The 13,294-nt window shown below is 42.5% G+C and overlaps 1 protein-coding gene across 3 annotated transcripts in view; it reads right to left on the bottom strand.

Moving 5' to 3' along the window:
- Window positions 1-13,294, bottom strand: part of SLC44A1 (solute carrier family 44 member 1) — a 201,431-nt gene that overhangs the window by 103,647 nt on the left and 84,490 nt on the right. For all 3 annotated transcript variants that reach the window (XM_023242530.2, XM_023242529.2, XM_023242528.2), the window contains exon 4: window positions 3,554-3,690. In XM_023242530.2, coding sequence (XP_023098298.1) covers window positions 3,554-3,690 — 137 coding nt within the window. The remainder of the gene's footprint in view (window positions 1-3,553; window positions 3,691-13,294) is intronic.

The raw sequence follows: 13,294 nt of genomic DNA, 5'->3' as shown, positions 1-13,294 counted from the left end.
CAATTAGCATGTTGAGCATCTTTTCATGTCATTATTGGCCCATCATATATCTTCTTTGAAGAAATGTCTATTCAAGTCCTTTGGCCATTTTTTAATTGGGTCGTTTATTTGTTTCTTTCTTTCTTTCTTGTTGAGATGTAGGAATTCTTTATATATTTTGAGTATTAACCCTTTATCAAATAAATGAATTACAAATCTTTTCTCCTACTGTATGGATTACCTTTTCACGCTGCTGTGTCCTTGGATGCACAGAAGTTTTATATTTTGATGTAGTCCAGTCTACCTATGCGGTTTCTTTTGTTGACCGAGCTTCGGTTCATATCCAAGAAATTATTGCCAGTATAACGTCATGAAGGTTTCCCCTATGTTTTCTTCTAAGAGCTTTGGAGTTTGTTCTTACATGCAGACTCTGTCATGGATTTTGAGCAATTCCCTCTTACAGATTTGGAAATTCCCCACTTAAACCTAAATTAGCTCTTGAAGATATTCCTCTCTGATGTGTATAAGTGAGGTCAAAGGGCCTGTGCATTTTCTAACAGAAATGTAGCTGTTAACAACGTGTGGATACAAATAATTATAAAAACCATCTGCTCCTTCCGAATCAATGTGCACCTCAAATGATGGAAAGACAAAGAAGGGGAAGAAAGATAATGCAAAAAGATAGACAAAGAATTCTCTCAGATACAGTAACACTGGAATTAAATCTTACCAGGTCCAGTTTTGTTTTGTTTTGTTTTAACGTTTTTTAATGTTTATTTTTGAGAGAGAAACAAAGTGTGAGCAGGAGAGAGGCAGAGGGAGGGAGATACAGAATTCGAAGCAGGCTCTAGGGTCCAAGCTGTCAGCACAGAGCCCGATGCGCGGCTCGAACTCACGAACCATGAGATCATGACCTGAGCCAAAGTCAGACGCTTAACTGACTGAGCCACCCAGGCACCCCTTACCAGGCCCAGTTTTAAGTCACCAATCCAAAGAATAATCCAGATTTTTTTTTTAAGAAATTAAAAATTTTCAACCTAGGGTTACTATTAAAATAAAGGTACTTATATCTCACCACCAAAGGCTGTCTTCTCTATTATAATTTCATAGTTTTCTATTCCCTTTTAAATATTTATCTTCTCTATCCTCCACTGCTGTGTTTCTTGATGCTGCCATTATTAATACTTTTTTTTATGCCTAACACATTGACTTACTTTGCAAACAGCTGCCTGAAAAGCCTAAGGGTGCCTGTGTAGTTAGGCACCAATTTAAGAAGTCTGTTTTCTGGAATAATATTTATTCATTAATATTCTTGAACACCTGCTTTGTGTAAGACTGTGAAAAAAACAAAGCTGCAAAACTCACCAGAAAGGTCTTATAAACTGGCCTTAATAGGCCATATTCAGTATCATAATCACTTAGAAGGATAATGACCTGGAAATAAACATACCAGCAAGGCTGCATGGGGCATTTCTCCCCAGTGGATCATCACAGCAGGCAATACGGTCGACAAGGAACTAACTCTCTTCTGGCCCTCCAGCTGACATGTCAGGTTCGAGGGACCAAGACTCACACCCAGTGGGTTCAAGAAAACGTGTTAGAAGATAGTTTGACACTAGATTATAGCTTTGAGTGCCAAGGTAAGATATATAACGTTTTATTTTATTTTGTGACCTCTGATGGCTTCTGAGTAAGGGATTAACATGACTAAAGCTCTATCAATGTTAATATGGCAGCAGTATGTCAGGGGCTAGAAGCAGAGAGAGACTAGAGGCAGAAAGATTATTACCTTCCATTGGGGGAATAATAACATTAATAGTAATAATATAACAGCAGTAACCAATACTTATTTTTTTTTTTTTGGCAATTTACCATTTGCCACACACTCTTCTAAGCATTTTTCATGTCTGAGGTCCTTATAACAACCCTGTGAGGCAGCTTTAGTACAAATATTATCTCCTTCACAAATGGGGAAACTGAGGCAACCAGAGATCACATAACTTGCCTAAGGTCTCATGGCTAGTAAGTGGTAGGACCAACATTTGAACCCAGATAATCTGGTTCCAGAGCCTATACTCCAAAGCCAACTCAACACCACCACCTCCCAAAGTGCACCATGTATGCTCACCTTGCCTAAGATTTCAGAAAAACCCGTAAGGGATAACTCATTTCTCCCTAAGAAACTTGATAATGATAGGGCCGACAGTTCTAGTATTAGACTCAGCCAATCAGTCTGTGTGAGGATATCATGTGGGAATAAATGAGATCTTGAAGAGTCGCTGGTACCTCTTTATTTAGTGCCCACCAAGTGCCAATCATTTGTGCATCGTCTCATCAAATCCTCACAACAATCCTATGATGGGGGCGTTGTTTTTAATCCACTTTTTTCAGATGAGGAAATATGGGTTCAGAGAGGCTACGCTCTCTGCCCCTCACTACAGAACCAGTTAACGACAGCAGCAGAAGTAGAATCCAGAGTCATATTAATCTCATGTGCTTCCTACTACCTTACACTGAGGCCTGGAGCAGTAGTGACAGGAACACTGCCAGTCTAGAAGGCGGCAGTCCTTCTGCCCTCAAAAGGCCAGCAACCCCCTCAGGAAGACTCTGAAGCTGCTTAGGGGTGTGTGTGTAGCTGCGTTCCCAGGCTATCTCTCTGCCCAGCTAGAAGTGACACCAGGCGGATGCTGAGTCAGCCGTTGTTCCAAGGAACCAGAACTAGCCTGTAAACCAGGCGAGGCCAAGGCAGCTCTGAGGACTCCAACACACAGAGCGCAAACATCAAGCCCCATGGAAGTTCACAAACACAGGCTATCAGTTTGTGGCCCTCCGGGAAGAGAGGTTAAAAATAACATTCTCTGAAGAGAACTGAGGCGAGTCAGAGGGAACTGAGGATAGTACCTGGAAATCAGAAACCCAAGGGAGTGGAGTTAGGTTAGAAAATTGACTATGCTTGTTTTCTCAGCTAATTCCCATATGTTTACCCTCAAAGTTTCTCAAAACTTTACTCTTAGAAAAATGGTTATGAGATAATATTAAATTAAAAAAAGCAAAACACACCAACACAATTGAAAGGTGGTGGACTTTTGGTATTCATTTTCTTTTCCCTGAATTTTCCAAATTTCCTGTAACAGACATATATTACATTGTTATCCAGGGACAAAAATAAAATACATTAATCAAAAAATTTTTAATTCGTATTTAGGAAGAGAAAAAGAAAAAAAGACCAATTTCACAAAAAGTAGTCTAGTCATTCCCAAATGTTCAAACAGGCTACATCAAAATCACATGAGACATTTGTAAAAAAAATACAAGTTTCCAGAACCCAAAGACCTATTCAGTCAGAATTTCCCTGGGAGGAGCCTAGGAATCTGGAGTTTTAACAAGCTCCCCAGGTGACTATAATCTTTTTTATCAAGGAAGTCCAGGAGGACTTTCAATTCCCTTTTTCGTTTTGAGGTTCCTTGGTGATTTATTTAACACCGGCACAAATTTATACTGGAATGCAAACATACAGTATGTCATGGTGGGAGTAAGTGACCGGGGTGAGGACTTGGACGGCCTCATGCCTCACCATTTATCTCTGCAAACTTCTGAACATCACTCAGGGTTTTCAGTTCTTGTCGAGGACATGCTGTTACACACAGCGCTACGGACTTGATCTTCCGGTTTATCAAGTCCAGATTGCATGGATCCAAAAAGAACACATACCTAAAGCGTGGAGAAAAATATCGAGATGTTATTTTGCAAAAACACATTCTGGTTCACTGCCTAATTTGACCAAGCCTGTAAGCAAAGAACATCCATACCCTTCACAAATTTTATCAAAGATGAACAAACAATTCAGAAATCTAATCACAGGTTGTTTGAAAACATACTGTTAACAGTGGGGACTGGAGGAATTGCAGGACTCCTATTTGTCATGATGTATTTTTCTAATATTTACATTTTTGTAATGTAGTTCATAATTAGAAATTATCTATTTTAGTTTTTTAGATAATTAATTTGTTTTTGTTTTTTTTTTTTTGGTCAAGGTTGTGCCCTAAAAGTTACTAGAATATTCCAATAGTGCTATATAATGTGAATTATAGTTTATGTATAAGCTTTAGCTAATATATAATTACATATAAAATTTAAAATTATAAAAATGAAATATAAACTTTTGCTAATTAATATGTAATTATAAAAATGAATTGTAAAATTACATACAATTGAATACATAATGTTGAATGGAGACTAGAGGGAATTATGCCAACATTTTATCTGCAGTCATCTCTGGATGTTAGAATAAAGTGATTTTAATTTTCTTTCTTTCATTTTTCAGAATTCTCATTTTCTAGTAAATGAAATGACTTTTGAGGTGAGATAACTACAGTAAATATCATTTATTAAAAAGGTCGATTACATATCAACAAAGTAATCCTCAAATCTTAAATTATCCCTTTTGTGTTCTGTACATTCATGTTTTAGGAAAAGGAAGATTAACCAGAAATTACACTGAAACAGATTGGGTTTTTTTTTTTTTAATGTTTTATTTATTTTTGAGACAGAGAGAGACAGAGCATGAGCTGGGAAGGGGCAGAGAGAGAGGGAGACACAGAAGCTGAAGCAGGCTCCAGGCTCTGAGCTGTCAGCACAGGGCCCGATGCGGGGCTCGAACTCACGAATCGCGAGATCATGACCTGAGCTGAAGTCGGATGCTCAATGGACTGAGCCACGCAGGCGTCCCTGAAACACATTGTTTTTAAATGTTAAACCGTAGGGGCCCTGGGTGGCTCAGTGGATTAAGCGTCCGACTTCAGCTGAGGTCATGATTTCTCGGTGTGGGGTTCTCAGGAACCCTGCTTCGGTTGGGCTCCCTGCTGTCTGCTTCAGATCCTCTGCCCACCCCACTCTGCCCTTCCCCTGCTCATTCTCTCTCACTCTTTCTCTCAAAAATAAACATTTTTTTAAAAAAATGTTAAAAAGTAGAAAAGATGATAAAGATTGCCGATGTTATCATTTGCCCCAAAAGAAATACTCTTAACTAAGAATACTCTTAACTAAGAAAAGCGAAGTCTAACGTTATGGATCAACAGAGGGGAAACGAGCAGGAATGTTTTCATGCAAGACAGGAGGTAAAGAACCTCCAGTGCTGGTTTCCACTCGCCTGGGTCCGTGGAAGGTTTTATGAAATTGTCTCTCTGCCAACAGCCTTTCCCACATTGTTAAATTCTATTGCTATATGAAATAGGATTCAAATCAAGAAATATAACCAAATATAAGAACTAGGCGAGAAAACGGAAAAGCAAAAAGATCAAGTCAATACATATGCTGGAATGGACAATATATAAAAGGATACCAGAAAAAAAATTAAATAATAAAAAAAGAAGTGTGTACATCAGGGGGATGGGGGCCTGAGAGGTATTTGCAGGTAGAGTAACACTGCACACAGGAGAAGCACCAGGGACGAAGAACCCAGCATGAAGATCAGGGATAAACTACAAACCACCAAACTTAAAGAAAAAAAAAAAGGTATTTTGTAACCATTACCATTCCACAGAGAATGACTATGTAACCCAAGAGAGCTAGAAGGTGCATGAATTCAAACCTAGACCTTCTGAGTTTCATCCCATGTACAACCTGCTCTATCCCCAAAATATTTCATACAAAATAATAAATCATTGTAACCTTTCTATATTAACTTACAATATTGTTTCCAGCATTCTGAAGTTCAATTCAATCCGTGGCAACAAATTCCTATGTAATTAAATTTTAACTAACTGGCATTTAACTGCATATTTACAGAGTAGGAAAAATGCATGTCTCGAACAGATAAATTTTATGATTCATTAAAACTGTACCCTTCTTGCCTTTTGATTGAAAAATGCCCTTTAGCCAGGTAAATAAATCCTTACATTAGTTTCAGTTTTCACATCAAACAAAAATGAACTGTATGCGGCAATTCCATTTTTTGGAAAGGAGACAAATAGCCAACTTTCAAGTAAGCATGGCACTGGCAGACCAGATTAACTAACAAATCTACTGATAAGTAGGTTTTTTTTTTTTTAATTGTTTTTTTCAACGTTTATTTATTTTGGGGACAGAGAGAGACAGAGCATGAACGGGGGAGGGGCAGAGAGAGAGGGAGGCACAGAATCGGAAACAGGCTCCAGGCTCTGAGCCATCAGCCCAGAGCCTGACACAGGGCTCGAACTCACGGACCACGAGATCGTGACCTGGCTGAAGTCGGACGCTTAACCGACTGTGCCACCCAGGCGTCCCAAGTAGGTTTTTTTAAACTGACAGCACAAGATGCGAGGTATGAGGCCATAAAACATTCCCAAAAGGCTTTTCTCACAAACAGCCAACCACTGTCACGGGTAACCGAGAAACCCAAGCAAATTTTCATTGCCATTCTCAGGGAGTCTTCTACTAGACCTACTAATAACTTACAAACAGCTTCCAGTTCCACATCCTGTAGAGGAGCAGGAATGAATCAACTACCAAAAGTGGGATTAAAAGAGAAGGAAGAGAAAAACACTTCACAAACTGAACAGCCCAGATACCTGTAGGCATTGGCACACAGGACAGGGGCCTGCAGCATCACCACGTGGTACTGAGAAGAACACATCTGCAAAGAGATCTGCAAAACAGCCTAAGCGAGCTTGGAACTTCAACGTTAAGAGGAACAGCGAAAAATGCTTACGACTAAACCGTAAAGCGAACATTATAGAGGCTAGCAGGTAAGGCACGTAACTATGTGTCACAGTCAAGACAGCTCCTGGGAACTACTGAAGGAGAGAAACAGATAAATTCATTTCAAATCAAAATTCTTGAAATACAGGTTATCCCCAAAAAGACAGGACAAGAGAGAGTTCTAAATAAAATGTCTACGTACACAGTAAACTCACGGGGACAGATGCACCAAAGATGAAAACAGGGCAGTAAAGCAAAGGAAGGGCACTAAAGCATGGAGGGTCGGGAAAAGGGACAAGAGGCACAGAAAGAGGTGACTTTTAAAGCTGTGCTCAGAGCAAGGCAGTGAACACAGAACGAGCTGATGTAGATATGGATGCCAGAGATGGCTCAAAACTGCTTTACACTTCTATTTTGCTTTCATTTTCTTCAAGGAAGACAGGGCAAGAGAGAGAAAGTAAGATTTACTGGGAATTTACTTTGGGCCACAAAGTATCTTAGGCACTGTCCTCACACATCCTAATTCAACAAAAGGGAACTGAGACTGACAAGCTGGACAAATAACCAAAAGCCATACTGACTTGATGACTTGAACCCTGGGGCGCCCGACTCCCAGGTGTTGCTCTTTCCGCCACTGCCCTTCCAACTTAAAATGGAACGTGAAGGGCACTTGGGTGGCTCAGTCGGTTGAGCATCCAACTACTTTTTTAATGTTTATTAATTTTTGAGAGAGAGAGAGACAGAGCACCAGGGGGAGAAGGACAGAGAGGGGGGAGACACAGACTCCGAAGCAGGTTCCAGGCTGTCAGGAGAGAGCCTGACGCAGGGCTCGAACTCATGAACCACGAGATCATGACCTGAGCTGAAATCGGACGCTTAACCAACTGAGCCACCCAGGCACCGATTAAACCCTCTGGAACCCCAGAGCAAGGATTCTGAAGCCCTACGTGGACACAACACAGTACTGTCCTACACATGGTATGCAACCCTCTCATGATAAGGATTAAAAAGTATGACACAAAGACACTTCATTCACTCAACAAACACTACTAAGTGTTATTATGAGTCTACTCCTGGAGATACAAAATTCATTAAAAAAAAAAAAAACAGTTCCTAAATGCAAATAATTTACAGTCTAGAGAAGAAGAAACAAAAACAGTCATTTCTGCTATGAGGCAAGGTTGAGATGGTGGAGGAAACAGTGTGATTCTGCGCAGAGCATAAGGGGTTAGAGGAAGCACTACGGAGCAGGAGGCAGTATTGAAGCCACATTTTGGCAATGAGTAGGAATTTTCCACACAGATGGGGAAGGGAGCGTTCTAGGCAGAGAAAACTGCATGTATAAAAGTATAGAAGCATGAAAGAGCATATTTAAGGAACAGCAAATAATTTGATAAGGTGGACTACAGGATCGGACATCAAAGGGCTATGCCCAAGGAGAAACAGCGGACAGAAGAGGCAGCCATCCTTACAGCTGAAGGACCTTACAGCTCCACTACATTAGGGAATGCGCTTTCAACAGCCACAGCACCCGGAGCCCCCCCCTCCGTGTGACCAGCCCCTTGGGTTCAAGGCCAGGGAGGGGAAGGCTGGGCCACCAGGGGGCGCTGCTCCAGAGCTGAGCCTTTGCCTTCAGTTGCCTCCTGCTGCCATGGCAACTCTGCGGCAAGGTTTTTTGGAGTAGAGAGTGGCAAACAGATACCAGTCTGCTGGCCACCTCCTGCCAAATTTGGCTCCTGTCCTCTCTAATCAGGACGGAAGCACTGCAGCAGTAAAGCTGGAAAGCTGGCTGAAAAACCCCTCTGTCCGTCGCCTCTGTGTTAGTGATTCCTAACACGTGTTTTCCCCAGAGGAGAATAAAAATGGAGTCTGATCATTTTGCCAATTATTACCTCATATCAATTTACAATTTACAGCCCCTCTCCACAGAGTATGCTGCCATTAGTGAATCACACCAAAAGGAACAACACAACAGCCTGGCAGAGGCTTCTCCTATTGCTAAATATAGGCTTCAGAGAGCCCTAGATCTCCGCTCCACTCGCAGTGGAACTGTGCCCGGAGGAGGCCTCTTACTTCCTGCGTGGGGTGCCAGCAAGGCAAGTCCAGTCATCCCCCCCCACCCTCCAAACCCCGGGGTGGGGCCCAATTGCCCCATGACGGGCTGTGCTTTACACAAGGACAGAGGTATGGAGTCTGCACACTAAAGCCAATAAAAAACCCAAACTAACCCAACACCAACTAATGCAACACACAATAACTAAAACCCCGCCTGCCCTCTACTTTCTGCAACAAAGCTAAGGGGTGAGAGAGAAACAAGCTGAAAGCAGTGATTGGTCTTCGAAACTGTAACTCTAGATAGTGGCTGAGAGAATTGTGCAATGTTCACCATGCCCCCAAGACGTCAAGAACACAGACCAGGGAACAGAAGAAAAGGGCGGAGCTGAACTAGGGGCAACGTGACCCCTGAGGTTGAGGCCACCAACGCCCCACTTTCCCACTGCCTCCCAATCCGAATGAGGAAAAGGCAAGGGGAGCCTGCATGGTTCAGTCGGTTAAGCGTCTGACTCTTGGTTTCAGCATAGGTCATGATCTCATGGTTCGTGAGTTTGAGCCCCACATCGGGCTCCGTGCTGATAGTGCAGAACCTGCTTGGGATTCACTCTCTCCCTCTCTCTCTGCCCCCTCCCCTGCTTGTGTTCCCTCTCTCTCCAAATGAATAAATAAACTTAAAAAAAAAAAAAAAGGCAAATGTCCGGAGAAAGAGGTAGCACTTGTTATAGAGATGCCTCAGCACATACCTCACCAGCCTCCAAAGGGCACTGACCAGCCTGCAGCCTTCTACTATAGCACTTCCATAGGTTCACAGGTAACTGCTAAGAAGAGAAACTTCCATGATCATTTCTGGTAAATTCACAGCACTGAGAGCTGAAAACAGCTTCCAACTGTGAGGAAGCCCAGGAATCAGAGTAAGACAGCAACACTCTGAGAGGTTTACCGCTCTCACCTTACATCCCAAGGTCTTCTTTCTGTTCCTTGCTCTCAGGCTTACTCGCCTTACTCTCTCCTACAGGCCTCAGCCCTTCTCTCTGCCTGGAGTGTTCTTTCTCCAGAGACCAGCACAGCTACTGGTCGCCCCCTCACTTGCTTACAGTCTTGACTCAAAAGTCACCTTCTCAATGAAGCCTCCCCCAGCTGCCTATCTAAAATGCCATCTCTCAGGCTCTGTGGTGACAGCTCAGAGCCTGCAGCCTGCTTCGGATCCTGTGTGTGTGTGTCTCTCTCTCTAACCCCTTCCTTGCTCATGCTCTGTCTCTCTCTCTCAAAAATAAACATTAAAAACAATTTTTTTAAATAGGGGTGCCTGGGTGGCTCAGTCGGTTGAGCGTCTGACTTCAGCTCAAGTCATGGTGTCGTGGTCCGTGAGTTTGAGCCCCATGTGGGGCTCTGTGTTACAGCTCAGAGCCTGGAGTCTGCTTTGGATTCTGTGTCTCCCTCTCTCTCTCTGCTCCTCCCCTGATCATACTCTGTCTCCCTCAAAAATAAAACATTAAAGGGGCTCCTGGGTGGCTCAGTCGGTTGAGCGTCTGACTTTGGCTCAGGTCACCATCTCACAGTTAGTGGGTTTGAGCCCCACATTGGGCTCTGTGCTGAAAGCTCAGAGCCTGGAGCCTACTTCAGATTCTGTGTCTCCCTCTCTCTCTGCCCCTCCCCTACTCACGCTCTCTCTCAAAAATAAGTAAACATAGGGGCGCCTGGGTGGCGCAGTCGATTAAGCGTCCGACTTCGGCTCAGGTCATGATCTCGCGGTCCGTGAGTTCGAGCCCCGCGTCGGGCTCTGTGCTGACAGCTCAGAGCCTGGAGCCTGTTTCAGATTCTGTGTCTCCCTCTCTCTCTGCCCCTCCCCCGTTCATGCTCTGTTTCTCTGTGTCTCAAAAATAAATAAACGTTAAAAAAATTTAAAAAAAAAGAAAAATAAGTAAACATTAAAAAAATAAAAATAAAACATTAAAAAATTTTTCATAATAAAAAAACAAAATAAATAAAATGCTGTCTCTCCACTCTGATGTGCATCATCCATCTTTCCTGCTTTCTGTTTCTCCTTAGCACTTATGCTCACTAACACACTGTATATTTTACTTATCTATTTAATTATCCGTCTACACCCATAGAGTATCAGCTTGCAAAAGGTAGAGATATTTGCTGTCTTATTCATCACTATATCCACAGTGCCTAAAACAGTGCCTGGAATGAAGAAGGAGTTCCTTACTTACTTGTTGAGTTAATAAATGGATGTTAACTGTATAAGGTTTTGCCAAGTGGAGCAGGCAGTAGAGGGAAGGTAAGGAAGACAATATTTTAGGTAGAAGGAAATATTCAACAGAAATTTATCAAATACCTCTGCCAGGTATAGGACTAAATAAGCACAAGCAATGCCGTGATAAATGAGACCAACACAAACAAGTGTCTCCCTTCCCAGCATTTATAGTCCAGAGAGTAGGGAGGTAATTGCAAAAGTGCATAAATGCTACAGCAGAGAAAAGAGAATAAGAAAATGCATCCAAAGGGCCCCATGAGTGGATAGGTGTCCAGAAGAAGGGAAATCTAAAGCCAGGACCTAAAGAATGAGTCAGAGTTTGCAAGGTGTGGACGAAAGGAGGCAGGACCAAGGAAGGAAGAGAATATGCCAAGACATAAAAGTGAGACACAGCACAGCATAATTGAGAAAATGAAGAATGTCAGGATGGTGGAGGTGGACGGTGATGAAGAACCAGATGGCTGGACAGGCAAGCTGGAGCTAGATCATGCAGGCCTCACAGGTGGTATCCAAGACGTCAGAAAGTTTGGAGTTTGTCCTAAAGGCACTGGGGAGCCATTAAAGGTTCACCATTTGTCATGTGGGGCATTTTTTAAAGGCAAACAAGAGAGAAAGTCAGGAGACTAGTGAGGAGGCTGCTGAATCTCTACAAGAGAAGATGACTTGGGCTAGGCTGAGAATGGGGACGAAAATGAGATTTCAGAAACATTTAGGCACAATTAGGGAAACCTGATGACTGATTCTATGTGGAGGGAAAGAAAGAAATTAAGCATGAGGCTTATTTATGGGAAAAAATTAAGAAAGGAAGAAATTTAGAATGATAAGGAAAAAATTAAGGGGTGCCTGGGTGGCTCAGTCAGTTAAACATCTGACTCTTGATTTCAGCTCAGGTCATGATCTTATAGTTCGGGCCCCACATCGGGCTCTGTGCCATTGGTGCAGAGCCTGCCTGGGATTCTCTCTCCCTCTCTCTCTGCCCCTCACCGACGTTCTCTCTCTCATTTTCTCAAAATAATAAAATAATTTAAAAAAAAAAAGGATGATCTGGTTTAGACGAGGGTAGTCAGGGCATTCTGGTTTGGACTCCTGTTCTATTTGAGAAGACCTACATTTGAGGAGGAAGAGATAAAGATCATGCTCTTACTGTAGACAGTTTGAGTCTGGAGTGTCCGTGGAGTGTCTGAGTAAGCCTAAACAGCTGGCTGGAATGTTCTGGCAGAGAAATCGGACAGGAGATAGAGACGGCAGAATTACCAGCGTATGAACGATAACCTCACCCCCAGGAGTGATCACCAAAGTTAGTGTGCAGAGTTGGGATTCTGATCCTTGGTGAAATCTGTGTCCCTGTTGAAACCATAAGCAAAATTTGGTATGCAAACTCACATGCAGTTTTCTAAAGAGAGATTTCATACTTCCAGTTTTGATCAGATTGTCCAAGTCCCCCAAAGAGATTAACACTAAGAGCAAAGTAAGATGATCAAAGAGCCAAAACAAAGGCATGGAACTGAAAAGGCATGGGGAAAAAATGATTCTACTATTTAGCTAAGTTGTCTTTCTTCTCCTTATACATAGACTATAAGGGAGAAATAATCACCAGAATGGTAACCAAGAGTCAGACAGCAAACTGTGTTCCTCATACTAAACTGAGACAAGCAAATTAAAACATCTTTAAAAAAAAAAATTTAAGTTAATTTTTTTGTGAGAGAGTGACAGAGAGTACAAGGGGGGAGAGGGACAGAGAGAGAGAGAGAGAGAGAGAGAGGAAGAGAGAAAGAGAGAGAGAATCCCAAGCAGGCTCCACACTGTCAGCACAGAGACCCATGTGGGGCTTGAACTCACAAACAGTGAAATCATGACCCGAGCTGAAACCAAGAGTCGGACACTTAATGGACTAAGCCACCCAGGTGCCCCTAAATCATCTTTTAGAAAAACAACTCAGGGCACCTGGCTGGCTCAATCCGTACAGCATGCCACTCTTGATCTCAGGATTTTAAATTCAAGTCCCAGGGGCGCCTGGGTGGCTCAGTCGGTTAAGCGTCCAACTTCGGCTCAGGTCATGATCTCAAGATCCGTGAGTTCGAGCCCCGTGTCGGGCTCTGTGCTGACAGCTCAGAGCCTGGAGCCCGTTTCAGATTCTGTGTCTCCCTCTCTCTCTCTGCCCCTCCCCTGTTCATGCTCTGTCTCTCTCTGTCTCAAAAATAAATAAACGTTAAAAAAAAATTAAAAAAAAAATAAATTCGAGTCCCATGTTGTGTGTAGAGATCATTTAAAAATAAAATCTTATAATAATAATAATAATAATTTACAAGAGCTATAGGAAAG

Source organism: Felis catus, chromosome D4 (assembly GCF_018350175.1).
Source record: "Felis catus isolate Fca126 chromosome D4, F.catus_Fca126_mat1.0, whole genome shotgun sequence".
Taxonomy (NCBI): Eukaryota; Metazoa; Chordata; class Mammalia; order Carnivora; family Felidae; genus Felis; species Felis catus.
This window is presented reverse-complemented; position numbering and strand designations above follow the sequence as displayed.